This window comes from Pseudorca crassidens, chromosome 8 (assembly GCF_039906515.1).
Source record: "Pseudorca crassidens isolate mPseCra1 chromosome 8, mPseCra1.hap1, whole genome shotgun sequence".
Lineage (NCBI taxonomy): Eukaryota > Metazoa > Chordata > Mammalia > Artiodactyla > Delphinidae > Pseudorca > Pseudorca crassidens.
Window position 1 is genome coordinate 38,747,598 of NC_090303.1, and position 23,856 is coordinate 38,771,453.

Consider the following 23,856-nt stretch of genomic DNA (forward strand, 5'->3'; position numbering starts at 1 on the left):
ATATTTCCCATATCTTGTCTTTTCTAATATGAATTCTGAGTGATTTCTTCAATTCAGTTTCAGTAATTTTCTTTTCAGCTGTGTCTAATCTGTTGTTTGATCCATCCTTTGAGGCTTTTTTTGGTTTAAATTTGTAATGTTTTTTATTTGTAAAAGTTGTATTTCTTATTTTTCAAGTCTGTTCTTGTTTAAGAGACTGCTCATTTCTGTGGATCCATGTTTGTTTATTTAGAATTTTTTTACATAGGTTCAAATTATTTTGTGCCTAGAAATTCTAATGCTGGTTTCATTTTGATACTAAACTGGTTTGTTTTCTTCATTATTGTGAATGCATATATGTGTTTATGTGTTTGTCTGACTTGCCCACCTATGTATTCCATTAAGGGAAAAAAACATCTCTCTATTCATATCTTAATATATAACTTACATCCTGGTATCAGGTAAGTTCCTGAAATACAGTCATTGAAAGGAGTCTTGTTCTTATTTTTTTCCTCATTTATTTCGTTATTGAATAAGTTAACTTTTTAAATACTCCATTTTTTTTTTTTTTTAAAGAAAGACTCTGCTAATGGGTACGCTTTCAGAGCCCTTGCATATCCCACAATGTCTGCTTTTTTGTCCTTCTTACAGTCAGCCAGGATTCCTAGGTAACAATCTTTTCCTTAGATCCCATTTTCTTGGGGTATTTAATATTTCAGAGAAGTTACACATCAGCCATTCTTACCTATTGAAAATAATCTGTATTGCCTGATGGAGCCTGTTGAATTTTTATCTTTAAATTTGAAAGTATCATCAGAATATGGCTTCTTTTGGGGGGGGGGTTTCACTAATTTTGCAAGGGTCTAAATGATACCTGTGTCTCTGCAGACACTGGTCTTTCTTCAACTCAGGGAATTTTCTTCTACATATTTATAATGACTTCTGTATTATCTGTGTTTTCTCCCCAAGTTTCCCTTATACAGTTTGGTTCTTTAATTAATGTCTTGACTCTCTTCTCATTATTTTAAGTCTTTTATTCTTCTGAGTTCTAGAGATTTTCAAGTCTGTCTTCCATTTATCTAAGTCAAATTTATATAGAATAGGTAGGTTGTATACCACTTCCAATGAGATATTTAATTAAAATACATTTACCTAATATTTACATGAATCTCTAGAGACATAAAATTATTCCTACTTTGTTCCCACTTCTATGTTCAAAGTATCTTCTTGAATCTTGTTTTCACTTAGCAACATCATTTCAGAGAAATATAGTTAATTCTAATGATTCCAGAAGGTTCTTTCCACCTAGAAAATTGTTTCACATATCTGCTGATTTTTATCTACCTTCTTATTAGGAAGAAACCCTATAGGTAATCTTCTACCATGTGTCCTTCTCCATGAAAAAGAACTCTGCTCTTCATTGTGGGAGGGAGCTTTGTCAGGCTAATTTTCTGCTAGTTAAGACACTTAAAAATTGGCACCATTCTGGTCAGGATAGAACTCTTCTTGTAAGTTGCAATTGAAAGTCTTCTTCTTGGAAGGAAATAGACTTTTTAATACAATGGTAAATATTTTTCTGTGGAAATGTGAGATGAAAGCTTTGGATACTAACTATTTACCGATCTAACCAATATTTAAGAGTCTAATGGTCATTAACCAGACATCTTTTTCTTTTTTAACTGCTCAAAACTATTTCAATAGTAATTCCCCCCTTTCCACACACACACATGCTGCTACCAAGAAGTTATGTTTGAATTTGGCCTACTTTAGTTATCTTTCCTTGATTTAAGTTTGTAAGTTTATGGGAAAAATTCAACCAATCTTTATGCTCTAAGAGAAATTATCGGTACATTTTTCTACTAACGCCTGGGCCATCCACTCAAGAAGATACTCTTCTGAATAATCTTTCTGTCCACCCTATCTTTTCTCACCCATTGTGGAAACAGGAGTCATTGCCTACCAACACCTGGTATACAGATTTTCTGCTTATGCAACCACCTCAAATAAGAGAATGCCTGCCTCATTGTCTGCCTTTATCCTTCTGACTTGGGTATATTAGTGTAAATTTATCAGTGTCCCTACACTTATCTCTGAGACCAGGCTTTCTTTCATAGGAGAGGAATCATGTAGCACAATTTTCTAGTTTTTCACACCTTTTCAGTTTCCAAGTATAGATACAAGTTTTTCTCTTATTTTTGTTTTTAGGGGGTTATTTCTATAATGATATATCCTTTATCTAAAAACATCGATGCTTCAAAGCTGTCTTAATAGTTATATATAAAGCCAGATTTTTATAGAAGTAACTAGCAGATTAATCTGGTTAGTTTACTGAGTACCTACTATAGGTATAGTACTTTATTTGATTTTAGAATTTAATTTGGGAGAGTTGCCTTTTACTGTCTACAATTTAGCTAAGAAAATAGGATCTATACGTATGCAAACCTAGCAAGACGGTAAGAGATTGTGAGGCAAACTCTGATAATGCAAATTGCTGATGTGTACTAAAGTAAATGATTTCATAAGAGGAAGTCATCACAGCCAGGTATTTGAAAATTGATGTGAATTAGAAAGACAATTATTGGGAAACCATTTTACTGGAGAAGAGAAAACAGTGATTATATCAGTATGGCCACAGAAGTGGATTCTGTATAGTAAAGGAGTGGAAACTGGCCAGAAGGATTGATTAGGTTGACTGTGCATAGTCCTGAATGCTAAGATGAAGTTTGTGCTGCAAGTAATGTGGGTTTGACACAGTGAAAATGGTTGTTCTAGTGAGATTAGAACAGTAGCCATGGGCAGAGAGAAGTAGCCAGTTAAGAAATCCTTGAGGAATCTAGGTACAGGATGGTAAGGATGTAGACTGAGAGTGGTCAGAGTATAGCTGGTGAGGGATGTCACAGTAGAAAACTAACAGGACTTGGTAACTGTTGCATAAGTTGTATAGGATCAAAACAGTTTTGCTAATTAAAAGAGACATTGTGTATGAGACAGATTTTTCAACTTTATTAAGTGGGAGAATTGATATTATGAATGATGTAAGAAAATAAAGTATGACAGTGTGACAAGTCCCAGATCTAGAAATAACTGACACGATAATGACATGCGCGTTCTCAAGCCAGATGTCTGGTGCTTTTGGCTGCCCAGGTTTTACCCCACTGCACTCTGGTTCTGAGAGCTGCATAGTTTGGGTCTCTCCTAATCTTTAGTCTCTGTTCTTATTCAGCAGAGTGACAGTGCTGCCCCCTCAGGGTTTCTTGACCAATTCTTTCTTCTTAATTATCTTGTTTCAAAAATATTTACTGAGAACCTTCAGTACGTGCAAGACCTTGTGCTAGGCATGGAGAATAAAGGAGACGAAAAGTGCTGTGTGGTACTTCCGTTAGTAAAGTCAAGTGTATTTTAACTAGTATTTTGTTGTCGAGGTTTTCAGGAGACATTTGTTTCACTCAAATGATCAAGAGGCAAATACTTTTCATTTGGAGAGGACTCTTGTTTTTCGCAAACTATTAGTAAGTGACTGCTTTTTTCCTGCAGTTTTGGAAATTTACAAATAACGAACTTTTTTTTTCATCTCCACTAGGGGACAGTGTGTTACCATTAGATTTTTTTTTGCTTCCATATCAGCAAAATGTATACAGAAAGGAAATTTAGCCTCTAATTATTTTGATACGATATTAATTACCTTACAAATGTAACAAGACTTAAAATGTTTCTAAAGTATACAGCTTAGGATTTTTGTATATTGTATGTGTTATGGATGGATAGATATATGGCCATATATAGATACAGGTTTTATTTGTTTAGAGTGATTGAAATTTTGTGGCATTTAGATAATTTTTGCATGAGTCCACCAAAACGAGGATGGGTGGCAGAAAGATATTAATACCAAAATATAAGGAAATTGAATTTCAGGACAGTTTTGTAATTCATGGAACTTGAATTAGGCTTTCTGTATGGAATTTGCTGAGACAATGTAATGTTTACCCTTCCAAAAGATCTGTGTAGTCTCTTGAGACATCTAAAGCCTAAATAATACATTTATACATATATTTTAAATTTATAGAGTTTCTTTTAAGAGAGTACATTGTCTTCTTTAGGAATGATGTGTATGGAAGATGAAAATCTCAAAAGATTTCCGTTTAGGTTGTCTATAAAGATTTGGAGAACAGTGATGTCATAGCTTTTCCTGCCATTCTTTGAGACAAGATCCTACAAACTCCACATAAATTTGATTCTAACAGCATACCATAAATTTGTTTATACCTCTTTAATTCAAGTACTGATATCTGTGTAGTACAATGATAGGGTTTAATGTTTTGAAATATACCTTTTAAAAAGTTCTTCAAGTTTTGCCAAAACTGGGTTTTTGCCAAAAGTTGTCTTTTGAGAAAACTGAAAGCGACAGTGGATCAGTAAGGAATTCTGAGGATATGACATTACAGAAAATTGACCACTTGTACACTTGCAAGGTGCTACTTCTTCGTCATTTACTTCTGAAACTGCAGGCGTTACTTGTTCAAATTGTGAGGTTGATGGTGGGGAGCAGGGAAAAAAGCTGCTATGAATAATGGAGGTGTCATTTCATTCCCAGTCTTCTGTGAAAGTAAAGAAATCCATTTTCCCTGATTTCCAAAGAGCTTGCCAAAGGCTTAGAGGTCCCATGAGAATTTTTGCATCGAGACTTCACTACTCTATGGAAGATGATAGATAGAACCACGGGAAAGAAACCTACCATCAACCAAAAAAAAAATAATAATAATTATATATATACATATACATATATATATATATATCTCATACAAAAAACCTAAAGTACAGGATTCCATTGACAAGACTTAATTACTCTAGAGTAATTTTAAAATTGTGTTTTTAAAAGATAATGGTAATAGAACTTTTGTGCATCTTTTTTTTTTTTTTTAATTAATTAATTTATTTATTGGCTGTGTTGGGTCTTCCTTGCTGCGCGGGAGCTACTCTTCTTTGCCGTGCACGGGCTTCTCATTGCGGTGGCTTCTCCTGTTGCATAGCACGGGCTCTAGGCACACGGGCTTCAGTAGTTGTGGCTCACAGGCTCAGTAGTTGTGGCGCACCGGCTTCATTGCTCCGTGGCCTGTGGGATCTTCCCGGACCAGGGATGGAACCCGTGTCCCCTGCATTGGCCGGCAAATTCTTAACCACTGCGTCACCAGGGAAACCCCGATCTAAGCATAGCATATTTCATCCTAATCTTGAAATTACAGAGTGATAGAGAAACAGCTAAATATGATAAGTTTAAAACCCATGGTGAATTCTAATTCTAAATAATTCAGTTCAAGGATATAAAAAATTTTAAATAGCAATTTTATATTGATTTTTTTTTTAATATTCTTCCTGATATTTAAAAAAATCCAACTGTAAGAAACTCTTCAGGGCTTCCCTGGTGGCGCAGTGGTTGAGAGTCCACCTGCCGATGCAGGGGACACAGGTTCGTGCCCCGGTCCGGGAAGATCCCACATGCCACGGAGCGGCTGGGCCCGTGAGCCATGGCCGCTGAGCCTGCGCGTCCGGAGCCTGTGCTCCGCAACGGGAGAGGCCACAACATTGAGAGGCCCGCGTACCGCCAAAAAAAAAAAAAAAAGCAACCCTTCAAAATCTCAATGAGCAACTGTTAACATGCTAAATAAAATTAAGTACACATTTTTTGTTGTTACTTTTAGCTTAACTTCCATGATATCTTTCTTAACCTCTAAATCAGCAAAAAGCTATAACTTTGTGAATTATTAATATGATTCTTTTGGAAATCTTTTATTGAAAATTGCAATATTCAAACAAAAATGTTTTCTTTGTACAGATTTTGAAGTTTTTGGTGGGGATAGGTATTCTCTGGAAATCTAGACAATTATGAAGTACTGATTTTATGAGATAACAAATCAAATTTACTCCCTGAATTTAAAGTCTTGAAACTAAGTTTTAAAATAACTTACTTTTCTTATTAGAATAAAGTGTGTTTATTACGAAAATTTTGAAAATATAGCAAAACATAAAGGTGAAATAAAAATAGCCATAAATCTGTCACCCAAAAATAACTCTTGTTAACATTTTGATATTTTCCTTCCCAGTAATTTAAGAAACCTGATTACTACATCCTTTTTTTTTTTAACCTTTAGGACCAGTTTCTAGTTTATAATACAGCTGTAACCAAGAAAAAGAGTGAATGTTGTATTTTAAAGCTAGAAGTTATATTTTTTTATGAGAAGATAGAGTGCAATTTTTATTGTTTTTCAAAAATTTGACATTGTTCTCAAGTGAACAGAACAATAAGATAACAAGTAATTACTGTCTGAAGCCTAGCCATGGATGTTGCTGGAGTTACAGATAGTAAGTAAACTGCTGATAAATTTAATTTGGGTGCTTTTTCTTAATTTTTTATTGTGAAAATTTGGGTACCCACTCTTCTTACAATAGCTTTATCACATTGATATGTCCCTCTAAGGATCAGCCATTTCTTGTCCCAAAATATTTCTTGTTCATCCTGGACTCTACAGTATTTTCTTCCCCTTTCTCTCATCATTTGGTTCTGTCTCCCTGAGGATAATTCCTGTCTCATGTGATCTTACCATGCTCTGAATTCCCTTGTTCTCTCACGTGCAGCTGTAGCAATATTACCTACAGTCTAGTCCTGTACATATATTTGTACATTACATCACATTGGTTTTCTAGGGATGGGGTTAACATTTTTCAAATTTTTTGTTTGTTTCATGGAGTAAATATTCCCAGATGACATAGCTGCTGACATAACCCATATGTAGTTTTCTGAATGTTCGAAGCAGGTTTTTTGGTGATGGTGGTAGGGTGTGTCAGTTGATAAGGAATAGGGAAATGGAATAGTAATGTGATTACAAGGTATGAGATGATTATGGTAGTAATTCACCATTTTTCTCTCTTGCTTCAGTTTGGATATTTTTTTACTTCATTTCAGGGTCACTGGTATAGTCTCTGGCTCTTCCCATCTCATATTAAATCAATTAATTCTTAACTTCAAGTACTATATTGTAAAATTGTAAAAAATTTTTTTTTTTTTTTTTTTTTTTGTGGTACGCGGGCCTCTCACTGTCGTGGCCTCTCCCGTTGCGGAGCACAGGCTCCGGACGCGCAGGCTCAGCGGCCATGGCTCACGGGCCCAGCCACTCCGCGGTATGTGGGATCTTCCCGGACCGGGGCGCGAACCCATGTTCCCTGCATCGGCAGGCAGACTCTCAACCACTGCGCCACCAGGGAAGCCTAAAAATTGTTTTTTTATTTGAGATTCCAGTTCTATGTTAAAATTTTCCAGTTTTCATCAACGTTTCCTTCTCTTCCTCTATTTTTTAAATATATTAATCTTAGTTACTTTGAAATCCTTGCAGGGTAATTCCAATATATGGATCATTTCTGGGTCTGTTTAAATTGATTTTCTTCTGCTCTTGTTTATGGGTAGTCTACTTATTTATTTATTTATTTATTTATTTATTTATGCTGCTTTGTGTTCTTACTTGTCAAGTAATATTTTATTGTATGCCATCTGTTACTTACAAAGCATTATAAAAGCTCTAGTTTATTTTAGCTTCCTCCAAAGAATATTAAAATTTGTTCTGGCAAGCATGTGTGTTACTGGGAAATCAACTTGCTCTTCTGGAGATTGTAAAGCTTTGTTAGGGCAGTTCTAGTTCAGTTTTGTCTTTATTCCTAGGTTATAGGCATGGTCTTCACCAAGGTCTCCTTGTTCTAGCCTACCTCACATCTAATCTTCTAAGTGCAGTGCAGCTTCTGAAATCTCTGCTCATTGCTCCAGCTTCCCAGAAATTATTCTCTGCTAGGCCCCATGGAGTCTACCTGTGCAAGTGCCGATTAGGAATTGGCCACATAAGGGGAATTTTCAGCAGAATTTTAGGACTTCTTTGCAACTCTCCCATCGCAGGGATGTTTTTCGCGCAATCTGAGCCACTTTGTCAACTTTAAATTGTAATCTGTCTTTTATATCCAGAGAGACCATCATTCACTTGGACTCTATTTCTCTTCTTTATAGTTTCGAAATATTCTCTCAACAAGACATCTGAGATGAATGGTCTCTGCTTTCAAGGACTGTAGATATGCATTGGTTACTGTCTTAGATCCGCAAACAACATTTTTACATAGAGTTTACCAGATTTAATGGTTATGTATGGTGAGTAGGTGTTATCAGCTACTCTGTTGTGGCTGAAACAGTACCCTCCGTAAAAATAATAATTCTAACAGCTGTTATTATAGAATATTTGTTAGGTATCTGTGATTTACATGTCTTACCTGGTTTAGTCCCTACAGAAAAATCTGTAAAGTAGATAATATTGTTACCCCAGTTTTAGATGAAAAACGCAGAACTATAAAACTTTGATAATTTGCTCAAAGATATCTGACAGTTGTGAAGGCCAGTATTTGAATACCAGCAATCTGACTCTGGAGCCTGATTAAACACATCTTTTCTTGAAAAATAATACACTTTGTGTTTTAGATTCACAGAAGAATTGAGAGGATTGTACAGAGTTCCCTTGTGCCCTTTGTGCAGTTTCCCCTATTATTAACAACTAAGCCATAGTTTATGCAGATTGCCTTGGTTTTACCAAAATTTTTTTTTTATCCCAGGATACCACATTACCTTTAGTTGTCATGTCTCCTTAGGAGACAACTGTCATGTCTCCACAGTTGGCTGTGACAGCTTCTCAGACTAACCTTGTTTTTTATGAACTTGATAATTTTGAGGAGTGCTGGTCAGATATATTGTAGTATGTCCCTCTATTGGAGTTTGTCTGATGTTTTTTCTCATGATTAGACTGGCATTATGGGTTTTGAGGAGGGAGACCACAGAGGTAAATACCATTTCATGATAGCATATCGAGAGTGCATACCATCAACATGATTTTTCAGTGTTCATGTTGACCTTGCTCACGTAGTTTTAACACTAAACATTTTTATTATATAATATTGGGAGCACACAAAGGAATGTATGCATATACATGTGCATAAATATGGATGATTGATAATAAAACGACCACCTGGAATGCCCCTCCACTCCCTATCTCCATCAGTGATTGAAAACACTGTTTTGCAAATCCACTTTCAGCAGGAAATGCTTTTTAAAGATTTATTTCCTTGCATTTTTTTACTTACGTTATCAATACTTTTATAGAGGTATGGAATTTTGAAATGAGTTTGAAATTCATAAATTATTTGTCTATCTAATTTTTGTACATACTAGAATTTTCTTAGTATATGTATGTCTCACCATCTTGTTTTAATCAGCTCTTAAAATTCCGTATTTTTCAAAGATGGAATGATTGAGGTCAGGCAGAGAGGGAAAACAAATATTTAGTGGAATAACGTAGGTTCTTCTCACTGAATTCGAGTCTTTCCAAATGATGCCTATAAAAAATTGCCAAAGTAATCTTTAAAAGAACAATCTTACTTAAATTTGTTAGTAGCTAAAGATATGTAAGTTGTGGAGTAATCAAAATGAGCATGGAAGATTTATTCCAAGATAGAGAAAAGTGATTTTTCTAGCCCTAGGATCTTAAACAGGTTTTCCCCCTTCATTTCTTTGTTACCATGCTGCTTTCATTATAAGTGTAAACTGGTTTCAAAGAGGCTATACAGATAGCCTTTTTCTGTTTATTTTTGAATGGGAAACCTTAATTATCATCATCTGTTGTATATCTCATTTTAATGAGACTTGGGAGTAGATGTGTATCATACCCTGCAACATTGTAATTAATTAATTATTGAGTGACAAATACATACCTATAGTTGGTTTGTGTTTTATTCAGTTTTAGAATACTATTTCTGTATTTATAAATGGTGTGTCATGAATGATATCTGCTCCTATATAAGTGAATCACATTTTAAGCTCAAACATATTTGGCTTTTAAATGATTTGTTAATGTGATTTGATATTCTGGAAACCGGTACAGCATTTGAAATCCATTATTGAAATGTCATTAAAACTCACTCACGAGAGGCAAAGTAGCCACCATACAGCCCCTGTGCATCTTCACCAGTTCCACCTCTTAGAACACAATCAGGGAAACTGACGGGAAAGAATAGTTTAAGCAGAGGTGATCTCTTACTACCATCATCATAGATGAGAAACCCAGGCCTGGGCTAGTGGAGGCGTGGTGGTAGTGGGAAGGCTTTGATAAGATAAAATTCTTCTTTGTACTGTTGCCAGACTTCTGGCTAAATATGTAAATAGGAGTAAACAAAGTAACCAGATAGTGGTCATTGTTAACAAATGAGTCAGACTGAAAGGGTGAACATATGTCTATCATTGTCAACCCTCCTTTGCTTTGAATTTGTTATAATGTATGGAGGGCAACCGTGTGTTAGGCATTGAACTAAGTTTTTTATATTCAAAGGTAAAATATTCTCTACATCAAGAAACTGATCATCTGGTGGAATAGATGGCCAGCTAAAAAGACTATAAGAATTCAGTGTGCTAGAGGAATTCATAGCTATGGAAGTGTATAGATTCACCTCACTCAAATTGGGTTGAAGAACAGCAGTCAAGGGAGATTTCAGGAGTCACTGATAATCTGAGTTGAACCTCAGAGTAACTAGGGTAAGCTAGGCCAGGAGAGGGAGTGAGATAGCTTTTCTGGCAAAGGGATTAGCTGGTGCAAAGGGAACCTTGAAAAATGGCTTGATTGGGCAATCTTTTTTTTTTTTTTTTGGGCAGTACGCGGGCCTCTCACTGCTGTGGCCTCTCCCGTCGCGGAGCACAGGCTCCGGACGTGCAGGCTCAGCAGCCATGGCTCACGGGCCCAGCCGCTCCACGGCATACGGGATCTTCCCGGACCGGGGCACAAACCCGTGTCCCCTGCATCGGCAGGCGGACTCTCAACCACTGAGTCACCAGGGAAGCCCAGATTGGGCAATCTTAAACAGTTCTACATGGCTTGGAGAACTGAGTAATTTTAAGGGAATGGTAAGAAGAGGCTGGAAGGATAAAAGACCTTCCAGGTAAAGGGTTAATACTTGATCCTGAAGTTTAAAGATAGCCTTCAAAAGAGTCTATGCGGGATAATGATGTGATCAGATTTTTATTATTTAAAATCAGTATTTTCATTGCTGTGTGGGAAATAGGATAGAAGAGGACAGACTTCAGAGAGACTATGAGATTGTTTCGGTAATTCAGGGCCAGAGGTATTATGCTGGCAGTGGCAGTTTGAGTGGAGTATATGGATTCAAGAAACGTTAAGGAGGCAGAAACAATGGGTCCCAGTGATGTACTGAATGTTGGGATAAGGCATTACGGACGATGCCGAAGTGTAGAAATTGGTTACCAGATCCCTCTTTTTGAGCCTAGCACAATTCGTAACCCAAGGATTTAACATATTAACTCTGTTTCCTATTTCATTTTCCCTTCATATTATCATCCCCTCATACCTTCAAGAAGCCTAAATAATTAGAAAAAACAGAATTTCATAGGGAAATATGATTTCAAAGGGAAAATCACATTTTAGCAACTTGTGAAATAACTCTTTTCACAAATCTGCCTGATCTTTACTTCAAAAACAAGCAGGTTTTTTGTTTTGTTTTCTTCCTCCACACCAGTACTCACAGTTTATAACAAAGTCTGTTGTTGAAGAACCCTCAGGAAAAAAAAAAAAAAGGTGAAGAGAAGGCTTGTATCATCAGAGAAATATTCACACTTAAGTGAAGAGCCAAAGTTGGTCTTCAATATTGGATTAAGGGAAAAGAATCTTTTGTTTCATATTATTAGCTTTTGAAATTGTGTCATTGCTTCTTTTGGTACTTTCAGCAGATATTTTTTCTATACTGAAAGTGCTTATAAAAGCGTTTCTCCTTTATTTGGGACAATGGCTGTGGTCTGAGTTCTATGCAGTGCTGAGCCCAAAGAATAGCAAGCCTTGCAAAGTGTCTCCTTGAACACAGAGAAACAGAGTCTGTGATTGTGGTTGCCAGGGGCTAAGGAGTGGAGGAAATGGGGAGATGTTGGTCAAAGGATACAAACTTCCATTTATAAGATGGGTAAGTTCTGAGAATTTAATGTACAGATGGTGACTATAGTTAACAGTACTGTATTGTATACTTTAAAGTTCCTGAGAGAGTAGATCTTAAATGTTCTCACCCCCCTTCCAAAAAATAGTAACTATATGAGATGATGGGTGTGATAACTAACCCTACTTTAGTAATAATTTTGCTGTATATATGTATATCACATCATCACATTGTACACCTTAAACTTATACAATGTATTTATGTTTATAAAGTTTTTCAAAAATAAATTTTTTTAAAAAAGAAAAGTAGGTCCTTATTAAATTTAATGTGTTGATACCTTTTCTTTCTAAAATAATTATTGTTTTATCTTTTCTTTCAGGATGAACAGAAGCTACAGGAAAGTTTAAGGCAAGGTGCCACCATTATTGCTGCCTTAATCAAAGAAAGAAATTCCGGACTCATTGGTCAACTACTGGTAGCATAAAGAACATGAAGAAAATTACCTACTGTGTTCTTAGAAACATTTACCTAAGTATCTCTTTTGTGCTTCTCTCCGAATTGTATATGGTAGAATGTTTAAGTTGTATTTTATGTCTTTTATAATTTGGAGGATGTGATGCTTAGGTGAACTTGAAAACTTTTTATGCATGTCAAATATAAATTGCTTAAACCGGAAAAGAACAGATAAGTGGAAAATAATAGCCTTCACATAAAGAATGTGTGCCTTTTCACAAAGGCATGAAAGGTAAAATAGAAATAATGATGAGTCAGCTAATTCTCCAAGGAATGAGAATTTAGGAAATGTCAACTATTATCTCTCTGTTAATTAGTAAATCACACCATAATGAAACTAATAAATAAGATTAATGAGTATTGTTAATTCTAACATTATCCTCTCTCCATGGGTTATTTTGAATTGCATTCCAATTTTTCACACCTTAAAAAAAAAAGAGGAGATAGCAGTGAACTCTGGTTTGAGTATCTGTACCATTAGCCTCACATTACCCTAGATCTCTAAAGGAGATGTAATCTCCTGCTTTTCTAATGTTTTAAAATTGTATGTTTTCCTTGGTTTATGAAATATAGTTTTGACTTACATTATTTTTAAAGGCTTCTGATTTTTCTGAATAACTTTAAAAGAAGACTGCAAAGCTTCATGAAAGTGACGTTATTTTGGTCAATCTTAAGTTAGTCTTCTTCTAAAAGGAAGAGAGTCCATTGCACATAAAATAATTTTCTTTTGATACGGATAACTGCTGCCTTTTTAAATCGAGTTCTTATTCTTTCAAATTTCCACTGGTATATACATCTTAAATATTGATGATTTTTCCCTTACCTTATATTTTACAGTTTTGTCAATCCAGTCATTAGAGATGCCTTTTATTCTATATATACACTTCATAAAAACACATAGATCAGATTATGCCAGGGCTTAGGCTGCACGTGGGAACTATAAAAATTGCATGAAATGTTTTCAGTTAAAGATAGACTATGAGGGCTTCCCTGGTGGCGCAGCGGTTGAGAGTCTGCCTGCCGATGCAGGGGACATGGGTTCGTGCCGCGGTCCGGGAAAATCCCACATGCCGCGGAGCGGCTGGGCCCGTCAGCCATGGCTGCTGAGCCTGCGCGTCCGGAGCCTGTGCTCCACAACGGGAGAGGCCACAACGGTGCGAGGCCCGCGTACGGCAAAAAAAAAAAAAGATAGACTACAAAATATCTACCTTGTGCAGTCTCTTCTTCACATGTTGGGTGATTTTGCCTTCATTTCTCAAGTATCCATAATAGTCGGAGAGTTTATATTTTACATTTAAATAATAGTGAGTAGAATATAGAGGAAATGAAGTAATTATTGCAATTCATTCTCCTAAATGAAATGTGTTGTTTGAATGAATGTAGGCTTAGATCTCAATTCCTGGGCTCGCCACTTTTTCTCTCTTTCTCTAGGGATGTTAAGAAATATAAAATAAATCATTTAATTAAAAATCTTGAGGGTGGAAATATATGGGCAGTGTGTGGATTTTGGTTAGAATGTCTGTTGTCGTTAAGGCAGGTTGGCTACGTTGTAAAAGGTCATAGGTGTGTGTTTTGACATCTTCAGGTGGAAATGTTTTAAGAATTTGAAATGTGCTCATAAAGGCAAAAGGGGAAAAGTTACGAAGATTTTAAGGAGAAAATCAGTGCCTTTAGGTACGTGATGGGAAACTAGGCAGTCTCTGGCACAAGCATCACTGTATCTATTGAGTGCTGACTGAGTTACCTTAGATTTCAACAGAAGAGAATATTATACCAAACAAGAATTTATCTTGGGACAGTTAGTATGCCTTTACCCTAGGCAATTGTAAACATTTAGTGTTATGAGATTTAGTTAATAAAATATTAAGATGACGATGTCTGAAATCATCATCATCATCATCATCATTATGGCATTTAATTTTTTTCTTTATAGTTTACAAAGTGATTCACAGCATTGAAAATAATTTAAAGAAATCTCCTCACATCCTTTACAATTTAGATGGAAATTGAGGCTCAGGGATCCTCACTACCTTCTCCAAAGACACATGTTAAACTCAGAACCACTGAGAATAAGTTTTAAGCTCATTTCCTCTATAACAATGATTGCAGGCAAAGGATATCCAGCAGAGAGGCCTTCGGAAATGAGCCAGAGGCTCCGAATGAGCGTTGGAGGAATGGACGAGGAGGGACAGAATCAGTCCAGTGACCTGAGGAAAGTCCTGAAGCTTTTGGCTTTCCAGCCATCTTTCCAACATACAGAAATTGTAGCTAAGGATAAAGGGAATGAAGAGAATTATTGGCCAGGAAGGAAAGATAAACTAATTGATTTTTTTATTTGTTAAGAGATCCAGAGGCAACTTTACAGTTATATATTCATCTCCACTTTGGGAAACTTAATTACTTTCATGAAAACTGTCCATTTTCACTTTACTTTTCAAAATCCCTTTAAAAATTATATTAAATATGCCTGAGGGTTGCTGAAATTGCTTTCTACCTGTGCAGATTTTGTGGAAAGGCTGTTTTCTTTTTAAATGTATGCTACTTAATTACATGCAATTTAAAGTTAACCTTTTTAGGAAGTTAACACAGCGCGATCGGTAGTTTGATTAATGACGTATTGGTAAGAGGTAGTATTTTTTTTTCACGAGAGTGCTCAATTTGAGAGATGACTCTTGCAAATAGACTCATCTACAGATGAAAGTCAGACCCCTATATTCTACCAAGACCTCAGACCCCTATATTCTACTGAGAGCCATTCTTATTGTGGTCACTTTAAACATTTTGCATTGGTTTACCAGGAAAACGCTCTTTTCCTATGCTAGTTTACTGTACATTTGACCCTTGAACAGCACAGGTTTGAATTGCACTGGTCCAATACATGTTTTTTTTTCAGCAGTAGCTAGGAAGGAACCATGGATACAGAAGACTTACTATAAATTATGCACAGATTTTTGACTGCTGGGAGGGTCAACGGCTTTAATCCCTGTGTTGTTCGAGGGTCATCTGTAATTATACCTATCAAATTTTATGTTTTATATATATATAAATACAATATTGATTTTATAAAAATCAAGTTGTAGTACTACATTTTCTTATGTTAAATATGTAAATTTTACTTCATTTTAATGTTGAAACTATATCAAGAAAACAAATGATAATAGTTTAATTAAAATGTGAAGAAAGCCATTTGAGATAAGAAAGATTGAAATTGTTTTAAAAGTTTAATTCAAAAATAAACAGAATAAATGAAAAATACATATTGTTTTAGGGTTTATTAATATGGTTTAAAATACGTGGACAAGATGTGGCTGTGTAGCTGGTGTTTGGCATTGTAACATTAATAGATGTTCTTGTATGGTTTTAGTTTCAAAACTGTGAAAAGGTGTGGATCTTTTTCAATGAAAAGTAAGAAACTACCATTAAATATTTTAAATGTTCTCTTTACACAACAAAATGTAGGTAATTGATAACTAAATTATTGATATTTTAAAATCTAATGACAATTTTCATTGATATTTAGTGTATATGTACATATTTTTCAAACTGACTCAGTCTCAACTGAATAACTGAATAGAACATTCTCAAAATATAAGTGTGATCTTTTACATTAGAGGAAAATAGAATTTGAGATTCAGATATATTATTCTGTAAAATATATTAAAAATTTGCAAAACCAGAAGTCTCAGATTTTTTCTCTTTCCCTCATATTTAGCAGGTTTACCAGCAATTACTGTGGCAGCTAAGGATATAAAAGCTATACTTAGGCACAGTGGAAAAGAATATTGTGACCACTTAATAATGTCTGCATGGGTGTGGTGGGTTGAATTACTTTTTAGCAATATTCTTTCCCTCCATTTAGTTTCCATATGAGGAATATATGTCCACTTCATGACTTTGGGATTCATCCTGTGACCTGCTTTGACCAACAGAGTGAGTCACAAGTGGCAGTGCACCGCTGAGACTAGGCTTAAGAGACCCTGCATGTTGCTGCTTGCTCTCTCCCACTTCTGCCACCACCATGATGTACACACTCCGCCTGGCCTGCTGCCTCCCAAAGGAAAACGAGAGCCGGGATCACCTGACCTCCAGCTAATTAACAAATGGATGCAGAAGCCCAGCTGAGATCAGCAGGGTCTCCAGCAGACAGGTGAGCTCAATAAATGCTCATTGGCTTTTTTTTTTTTTTTTTTTTTTTTGCTAGTACTGAATTTTGAATCATTTTATCGAACACCAGTTGGTAAGCAAGGAAAGAAGATCTGTGGCAGTGTGTGGTACATTTGCTCTCACAAGTCTAGGATATATCTGGAGACACACATTTTGCTAAAGCAGAACATTTACCAGGAGAACTGTTGGTTAGGGCAATGATCCCAAAGTATTAGAAGGTTCTCTGGATGCCTCCTTCCCTAGTTAGTAGTTACTGAAGGAGGAAAATAGACCTGAATGTTATAGAAAAGTTTTCAGAAGAAGTTAAACTTTTTTGGGCCTGAAATGACATTGAGTTAACATACGGGCTACTAAAATAATAGATAGTAGAAATAGCTAACATTTGTTGAATGATTACTGTGTTCCAGAAACTGTTCTTAGTACTTTTGCATGTACATAACTTTTTTTTCCATAATAACTTCATGTACTAGGTAGTATACCAGTCTCCATTTAAAAGATGTAGAAACTAAGGCACATACATTTTGAATAACTTTGAGTAACAGAGTCATTCGAGCACGAAGTGGGCAAAATGTGATTCAAATTTGGTTATCTAACTTTGGAGCTTATATTCCTAAGCATGATTCTTTATAATATTATAAAACATACTATTTTTTTCCCCATGGAACAGCATTTTATTTTAAATATAGTAGTGTGTACACATCAATTCCGAACTCCCAATATATCCCTCCCCCATCCTTCCTCCCTGGTAACCATAAGTCCGTTCTCTAAGTCTGTGAGTCTGTAAAACATACTATTTTAAGATCCCTTAAAGAATGACTCTCAAAGATGGGAATCTCAATTTTATTTTCGTTAATAGCAAGAGAAAGAAAATGGGTAAAGCCCATTACCTTTTAGTGTTGCTATACTCTTCCTTTCCTTTGTGCATTGCTACCCCCAACACACAAACATATTTTAGAACATCCTTGGATCTGCATGTGCCAGTAAAACATACAAAGACTGATACTCACATACAGTTATTATCACTCACAGAGATGGTGATCTCTGTGAGCTCTGAAGTTGTTGGGATTTCCTCAGGCAATGAATGATCGGCATATTTGGATAACAAAAGTGGAAGATGAAAAAGTAGAAGGAAATACTTCCTTGATGAACCAGAGTTGCATACAGACATTTGCACCTCAGCAACACAAGACCTGAAAAGAGAAGTTGAAATCCATTCACTGTCTTTACAAGAGAAAGGAAGGTCTAGAGAAATGCCCAGGCAGCAGGAAGTATGAAGTCTTCCCTTGTCATGAGACTTCCCTAAGCATGAATGTTCACAGTGTTTGCTCAGTGGGAAAATTTGGGGTGAACGGTGTCAGTGTGATGAGCTTGACCTGAGCAGAGCCAGGAATTTTTTCTCTTCATATCTGAAATATTAGAACCTGCGATTTTTAAAAATGTCTTCATATTTGAAAGTTGCTAAGAGAGTAAATCTTGAAAGTAATTACGACAAGAAAAAGAATTTGTAATATTGTATAGTTACAGATGGTAGTTACAGATGGTACCTAGACATAGTGTGGCATCATTTTGCAGTGTCTACAAATATTGAATCATTATGTTGTACACCTGAAACTAATATAATGTTGTATGTCAATAATACTTCAATCAAAAAAGATAAATTTTTTAGAACTTCAAATAATATTATTCAAAGGAGAAGTCCCACTTTGAGTCACCAGCAAAGAGTGGGCTGAACCCTGTGTTGGAAATTATAGCCTTTACAAACACTTTCCACGTTTCTTTGCTGTGATTTACTCTTTCCGGGTGTTATTGTAAATTGAAAAACTCATTATGCAATTTTGATTTTTCCTATTCTGTCATTGGTGTCCAAAAACAAATATAGTGTCTCCTCAGTCTGAAGTTTTGTCCTCTTAAGTATTCGAATAACCAGCTCTTTTTTTTCAATTTGCTCATCAGTCTAATAATTAGTTCCTTAAAAAGAATTTCCTTTACTACTCACATCTCTAAGTTTTGCCTCTTCATTAGAATTTAAATTATATAAAAGCAAGAACTTTGAATCTTCATATGATACCTTCTACTGACTGTCTAGAATAATATCTGGCACAAAATATGTGCCCGACATTGAGTCGGTGAATGGATAAATAATCTGAACTCTTTTTTAACACACGGAGCTGAAACCTGAATTTTGTAGTTGGTGGAATAACATTGATCAGTTTGGCTTTCTCAATAAATATTGATTAGGTAAATGAAATATTACAAATGGTATTTTCTGTGAAGATTGAGAAAGGACTCTGATGAGTACATGTGATGATGTTGGATTGCCAGGACTTAAAAAGTAACCTAGGGGCTTCCCTGGTGGCATGGTGGTTGAGAATCTGCCTGCTAATGCAGGGGACACGGGTTCGAGCCCTGGTCTGGGAAGATCCTACATGCCACGGAGCAACTAGGCCCGTGAGCCACAACTACTGAGCCTGTGCGTCTGGAGCCTGTGCTCCGCAACAAGAGAGGCCGCGATAGTGAGAGGCCCACGCACCATGATGAAGAGTGGCCCCCGCTTGCCACAACTAGAGAAAGCCCTCGCACAGAAACCAAGACCCAACACAGCCCCCCTCCCAAAAAAAAAAGTAACCTAAAAAAATCGTGCAGGGTTTTATCATGAGTCCTTAAATAACTTTTATGTAAGGTTGTTTTTTTTTTTTAACTTTAAGGCTTTATTAAAATATACATTAACACCACCAGATAAAAGATTCACGTCTGGGCTGACCTGGTGGCGCAGTGGTTGAGAATCCGCCCGCCGATGCAGGGGACACGGGTTCGTGCCCCGGTCCGGGAAGATCCCACATGCCGCGGAGCAGCTGGGCCCGTGAGCCATGGCCGCTGAGCCTGCGCGTCCAGAGCCTGTGCTCCGCAACGGGAGAGGCCACAACAGTGAGAGGCCCGCGTACTGCAAAAAAAAAAAAAAAGATTCACGTCTAAATTTGTGCAACACAAAACACAAAATCTGACTTTAACACGTTAGTGTGTATTGAGGAAAAAAATCAGGTTTTCTGTTGCTAATGAAAGTACTATAGAATAAAAATAAAAGTAGTTGGATATTTTTTAGAAGTCTTTACAGCTGAAATGCATTATGCAAATTACTCTACTTTGTGACGATGCTACCAAATAATCTGAACAGGTGTTAAAACATCTGGGTCTATTTAGCAGCATAGACGAAGCCTGGATTGTCTAATGCACTTTTCTCTTCTTGTTTAACCTTAATTAATCCTTGCAGGGTCTCTGTGAGGTAGGTCTGTATCAACCTTGTGGTATGACAATTACAAAAAGGCAGATGCAGAGATTAAGGGGTCATGATCACCCAGCACACTGGAAGCCAAACTGAGTCTAGAAATCCAGAATTTCTGATTTTACCTTGGATACTGTTTTAGGGAATTGGATTACAACTAGGAGGGACTGTTCTTTACTTAAGGTTTTAAAAAATCTGATTAAAATCTGCATCCAGAATTTTACCTGGATGCATTCCCTCATTTTCCATTTTGCAAAGTTGCAGTTAAGCCAGAGGCAAAAGCTTCCACAAGGCAATCCTAGTGATCTTTTTGACCTGAGTGGAAACATGATTTGAGATTTCACATGGAGGCCAATTTTGTAAGAATTTCCACTAGTATGTGGACTGTAATAATTGGGTTATTTGGATGAGGTTTGGGAAAGCATCTAGTAGATTAACTAAATGAGGTTCCTGGAGCTTTCCCATTTTGGAGCTATCCATTTTGTTCTTTGTTCTACCTCATTATAAAATGGGCTATTGAAATTGGTTGGTTGGTTGGTATGTCAGCTTTTTCTTTTTATTTTTTTTAACATCTTTATTGGAGTATAACTGCGTTACAAGGGTGTGTTAGTTTCTGCTTTATAACAAAGGGAATCAGTTGTACATAAACATATGTTCCCATATCACTTCCCTCCCGCCCACCCTCCCTATCCCACCCCTCTAGGTGATCACAAAGCACCAAGCTGACCTCCCTGTGCTATGCGGCTACTTCCCACTAGCTATCTGTTTTACGTTTGGTAGTGTATGTATGTCCATGCCACTCTCTCAGTTTGTCACAGCTTACCCTTCCCCCTCCCCATATCCACAAGTCCATGCTCAAGTAGGTCTGTGTCTTTATTCCTGTCTTATCCCTAGGTTCTTCATGACATTTTTTTCCCCTTAGATTCCATATATATGTGTTAGTATACGGTATTTGTCTTTCTCTTTCTGACTTACATCACTCTGTTTGACAGACTCTAGGTCCATCCACCTCACTACAAATAACTCAATTTCATTTCTTTTTATGGCTGAGTAATATTCCATTGTATATATGTGCCACATCTTCTTTATCCATTCATCTGATGATGGATACTTAGGTTGTTTCCATCTCCGGGCTATTGTAAATAGAGCTGCAATGAATATTTTGGTACATGACTCTTTCTGAATTATGGTTTTCTCAGGGTATATGCCCAGTAGTGGGATTGCTGGGTCATATGGTAGTTCTATTTGTAGTTTTTTAAGGAACCTCCATACTGTTCTCCATAGTGGCTGAACCAATTCACATTCCCACCAGCAGTGCAAGAGTGTTCCCTTTTCTCCACACCCTCTCCAGCATTTATTGTTTCTAGATTTTTTGATGATGGCCATTCTGACTGGTGTGAGATGATATCTCATTGTAGTTTTGATTTGCATTTCTCTAATGATTAATGACATTGAGCATTCTTTCATGTGTTTGTTGGCAGTCTGTATATCTTCTTTGGAGAAATGTCTATTTAGGTCTTCTCCCCATTTTTGGATTGGGTTGTTTGTTTTTTTGTTATTGAGCTGCATGAGCTGCTTATAAATTTTGGAGATTAATCCTTTGTCAGTTGCTTCATTTGCAAATATTTTCTCCCATTCTGAGGGTTGTGTTTTGGTCTTGTTTATGGTTTCCTTTGCTGTGCAAAAACTGTGATTAAAAATCTTCCAACAAACAAAAGCCCAGGGCCAGACGCTTCACAGGCAAATTCTATCAAACATTTAGAGAAGAGCTAACATCTATCCTTCTCAAACTCTTCCAAAATATAGCAGAGGGAGGAACACTCCCAAACTCATTCTATGAGGCCGCCATCACCCTGATATTAAAACCAGACAAAGATGTCACTAAGAAAGAAAACTACAGGCCAATATCACTGATGAACATAGATGCAAAAATCCTCAACAAAATACTAGCAAACAGAGTCCAACAGCACAGTAAAATGATCATACACCCTGATCAAGTGGGGTTTATTCCAGGAATGCAAGGGTTCTTCCGTATACGCAAATCAATCAACGTGATACACCGTATTAACAAATTGAAGGAGAAAAACCATATGATCATCTCAATAGATGCAGAGAAAGCTTCCAACAAAATTCAACACCCATTTATGATAAAAACCCTGCAGAAAGTAGGCATAGAGGGAACTTTCCTCAACGTAATAAAGGCCAAATATGACAAACCCACAGCCAACATCCTCCTCAATGGTGAGAAACTGAAACCATTTCCACTAAGATCAGGAACAAGACAAGGTTGCCCACTCTCACCACTCTTACTCAATATAGTTTTGGAAGTTTTAGCCACCGCAATCAGAGAAGAAAAGGAAATAAAAGGAATCCAAATTGGAAAAGAAGAAGTAAAGCTGTCACTGTTTGCAGATGACATGATACTCTACATAGAGAATCCTAAAGATGCTACCAGAAAACTACTAGAGCTAATCAATGAATTTGTAAAGTAGCAGGATACAAAATTAATGCACAGAAATCTCTGGCATTCCTATACAGTAGTGATGAAAAATCTGAAAGTGAAATTAAGAAAACACTCCCATTTACCAGTGCAACAAAAAGAATAAAATATCTAGGAATAAACCTACCTAAGGAGACAAAAGACCTATATGCAGAAAATTATAAGAAACTGATGAAAGAAATTAAAGATGATACAAATAGATTGAGAGATATATCATGTTCTTGGATTGGAAGAATTAACATTGTGAAAATGACTCTACTACCCAAAGCAATCTACAGATTCAATGCAATCCCTATCAAACTACCACTATTTTTCATGGAACTAGAATAAAAAATTTCACAATTTGTATGGAAACACAAAAGACCCCGAATAGCCAAAGCAATCTTGAGAACGAAAAACGGAGCTGGAGAAATCAGGCTTCCTGACTTCAGACTATACTATGAAGCTACAGTAATCAAGACAGTCTGGTACTGGCACAAAAACAGAAATATAGATCAGTGGAACAGGATAGAAAGCCCAGAGATAAACCCATGCACACATGGTCACCTTATCTTTGATAAAGGAGGTAAGAATATACAGTGGAGAAAAGACAGCCTCTTCAATAAGTGGTGCTGGGCAAACTGGACAGGTACATGTAAAAGTATGAAATTAGAACACTCCCTAACACGATACACAAAAATAAGCTCAAAATGGATTAAATACGTAAATATAAGGAGAGACACTCTAAAACTCTTAGAGGAAAACATAGAACACTCTATGGTGTCAATCACAGCAAGATCCTTTTTGACTCACCTCCTAGAGAAATGGAAATAAAAACAAAAATAAACAAATGGGACCTAATGAAACTGGAAAGCTTTTTCTTTTCTTTTTTTTTTTTCCTTTTCTATTCTTTACATCTGAGCACTTAATTTAATTGAAAGCAAGCTCTTCAGTCTAAGTGGATAACAAAACATCCCTTTGAGGAGGAGGAAATAGATGATAAAATCTGTTACTAATTTTTTTCAGTAGTTTGGAGGAATTCCTTTTCCATCCTGTGTATGTGTTTTTAAGACCCTGTTAAGTTCATAGTTCCTTTTTCTTTTCTTGTTTGAATAGAAAATCATTCTCTTTCATCCCACCTGAGTTTTAAAAATGTATTATTGAACTGCCGAGTTCAGGAATTCAGTGGCCTGTTTTACTCAATGGAGATGTGTATGACCTGATAGAAAAAGAATGCTATTCAAAGACATTTCCGCCTGTTTGTTTCTTGGATCAGTTACTGGTCACATAAATCTGGAAAAAAGCCAAAATATGTAAACAAATTAAGAGCTTTAGTATCCCAGTGGGAATATCCATAAATTCTACCGTAAATCAGGAATTTAAGATTAAGTGCAATATGCTATAAAAAGATAGCAGAGAGAATCAACTATAG

At 36.3% G+C, this 23,856-nt stretch overlaps 1 protein-coding gene across 1 annotated transcript in view; it reads left to right on the forward strand.

The window, feature by feature from the left end:
• Positions 1-23,856, forward strand: part of CRPPA (CDP-L-ribitol pyrophosphorylase A) — a 378,873-nt gene that overhangs the window by 285,363 nt on the left and 69,654 nt on the right. Inside the window, exon 10 of the mRNA XM_067746235.1 lies at positions 12,368-16,648. Coding sequence (XP_067602336.1) covers positions 12,368-12,472 — 105 coding nt within the window. The 3' untranslated portion in view covers positions 12,473-16,648. The remainder of the gene's footprint in view (positions 1-12,367; positions 16,649-23,856) is intronic.